Genomic DNA, 2,460 nt, shown 5'->3' with positions numbered 1-2,460 from the left:
ACCAATAGGCATGCAGCTTTCCTCTATTCTTCTTGCTGATTGGCTGTTGGGATTTAACTTGATTAACACCTGCACAGAGCATTTCCACCTGCACAGAGCATTTCTTGCTGATTGGCTGTTGGGATTTAACTTGATTAACACCTGCACAGAGCATTTCCATACTGACAGTATGTCTGTATTCAAGTGTTTTGGTAGGTATTTCAAGCTTTCCTGCTCCAGCATTGGAATGCGGGGCATGGACGTTTTTTTTTATTTTGAAAATCAACAGTTTGCATTATGCAATTAAAAATCCTAACCAATTAAGTAGGGAATAGCTATCCAACTGTTGTTTTAGTTGTATTTTACTTCATATTATAGTTATATCAATGTAAATCATTGTTTTCCCTTGTGTTTCTCATTCTTTCCCTGCCATGTCGTAAAATGTGGTGAACCCATCGCTATATTTGCTCCAAAGCAAATATTGGCCTTTCTAGTTTATTTATGCCTTTTCCAATGCCCTGCATTGGAAAAGTCAGCACAAGCCAGTCCTGGCAGGCGATTTGCATCTCTACATTTTACTTTTGGATATCTGTATTTTTTCCTGAGCTGATGTCACCCAGTGATGTCCGCGCTGGAAAAAGCACAGAAATGCAAAAATAAAATGTAGAGATGCAAATAGAGATGCCCGAAGTGGGCGATTGGGAAGCTTGCTACATGTAGTGAGTTTCCAAAAAGCCACTTTAAGAAGGCTGTACAAACTCAATTCCTCAGTCATTATGATTGGAACAAACTTCAAGTGACTATATTGTATGTGTACTTCCGATACTTGTATGTATTTTACAGACTTATTTGGTCTTTATAGGAGTCATGATACATGGAAGTGAATTGCTGCTAATCAAAAGTTAGTTAAACAGAAACAGAGATATGTGTACAACAGTTTTGTTTGTCACAAAACTAATCCATTGATTCATGTAACCACATCATAAATTCTAGCAAAAGATGAGAAGACATGCAAAATTATCCTATTAATTCTTGTCAGACTAAAGTTCTAAGGCCAGCCACTAGGAGGCCAAAAGTTGACCTTGACTTTTGTCTTCCTATGACTTACAAATATCATCACAATCCATTCAGGCCTTCTTATTTACAATGTATGCTGGTCACAAATATGCAGAAAAACACAACACACAAACAGAGACACACATATGTGCACACACAGATCAAAAACATTTATTTGTAGAGGTACTACAGTACATGTAGTAATAGGTACTATAATTGAGGGTACGCATGGTGTACTGTAGAATTTATGGTCCATGCGCATAAAGTCATGAACAGCCACAAAATATGAACTCAAACTATGCCGGTGAATGCACCAGTATATAGCTGCATGTTAAAGGGGCACAATGTAACATTTTTGCAACAAATGTTGAAATATTATATTTTTTAGAAATTTAAGTGTGTAATTTACACCCACTTTTGTACAATTATCTCACATTTCTGACATTTATGGTTGGTGCTAAAAGTGCTCACGCGAGGCACGCTCAGTTTATGGTGGCACCAAAAACTACTAGAATGTAAACAAACATGGCTGACAGCTATGTTTTCAGATTCTTTTTAGCGTACTTGCAAGTCATATTTTGGCACCTCTACTTCCTGAATTGCACTTATTTGCAACAGAGTTGGGTTGATTCAACTTAGTTTGTAGAGAAATGGCCAGAAAATTGACTTTTTGTATCGTCCTAGTGTTACATAATGCAGCTTTAAATCAGTGTACAGGGCTTGTCATAATACAGAAACTGTCCTCAATCTTCTCCTTCAGCACCAAGTCCACCTGTGGGTACTGGGCCTTCAGCTGCAGGACCAGCCTTCCCCACAGGGGGCGCTGCTGCTGGTGTGTGGACATGTCAGCACTGCACCTTCATCAACCAAGCACACAATGCCTCCTGTGAGATCTGTAACCTGCCCAGGACCTAAGGAACAGTGATCTAGCCAGCCGGAACTTTTGTTGTTGTTTAAGGCCACACCAATTTAATTTCTTGGTTAAGGGATTTGCCCGCTTCATTTTTTTCTGATTTGCAAAAAAAAAAAAATTCAGAATCAATAGTTACTGCAAAATGCTCATATTTTGCCCTGAACAGTTGAAAACAGTCCTTTTCTTCATAGTTGTTACAGTTATCGGTGCACACCCCAGTTCTTGCGCGACCGGGGTCCGTGATAGTCCGTTGTAAAAAAGTGACGAAAGGGTTTTGAGGGTCCAAGTTTGAGGTGACATTTCTCGTAAACTGCCACGAAGTATCATTAAACATTAACATGGCTGAAGAGTGTCAGAAATGGTGATTTTGGGGTGAAAATTTCCTTTGGCTCCGAACCTTACTTACGGGTGTCCTTGCGCGCCAAGTGTAATCCGCCCGTTTGACCTTAGTTAGTTTAATTTAGTCTCTTTCTTTATCTTTACTGATTTGTCAAAGATGACAGATTGAATAA

At 39.1% G+C, this 2,460-nt stretch overlaps 1 protein-coding gene across 1 annotated transcript in view; it reads left to right on the top strand.

Moving 5' to 3' along the window:
- LOC109481543 (nuclear protein localization protein 4 homolog) overlaps positions 1–2,059 on the top strand; it is a 23,101-nt gene extending 21,042 nt beyond the window's left edge. The window contains exon 17 of the mRNA XM_019784128.1: positions 1,796–2,059. Coding sequence (XP_019639687.1) covers positions 1,796–1,950 — 155 coding nt within the window. The 3' untranslated portion in view covers positions 1,951–2,059. The remainder of the gene's footprint in view (positions 1–1,795) is intronic.
- Positions 2,060–2,460: the final 401 nt, after the last annotated feature.

The sequence above is a fragment of the Branchiostoma belcheri genome, unplaced genomic scaffold, assembly GCF_001625305.1.
Source record: "Branchiostoma belcheri isolate BF01 breed outbred unplaced genomic scaffold, Haploidv18h27 scaffold56, whole genome shotgun sequence".
Lineage (NCBI taxonomy): Eukaryota > Metazoa > Chordata > Leptocardii > Amphioxiformes > Branchiostomatidae > Branchiostoma > Branchiostoma belcheri.
This window is presented reverse-complemented; position numbering and strand designations above follow the sequence as displayed.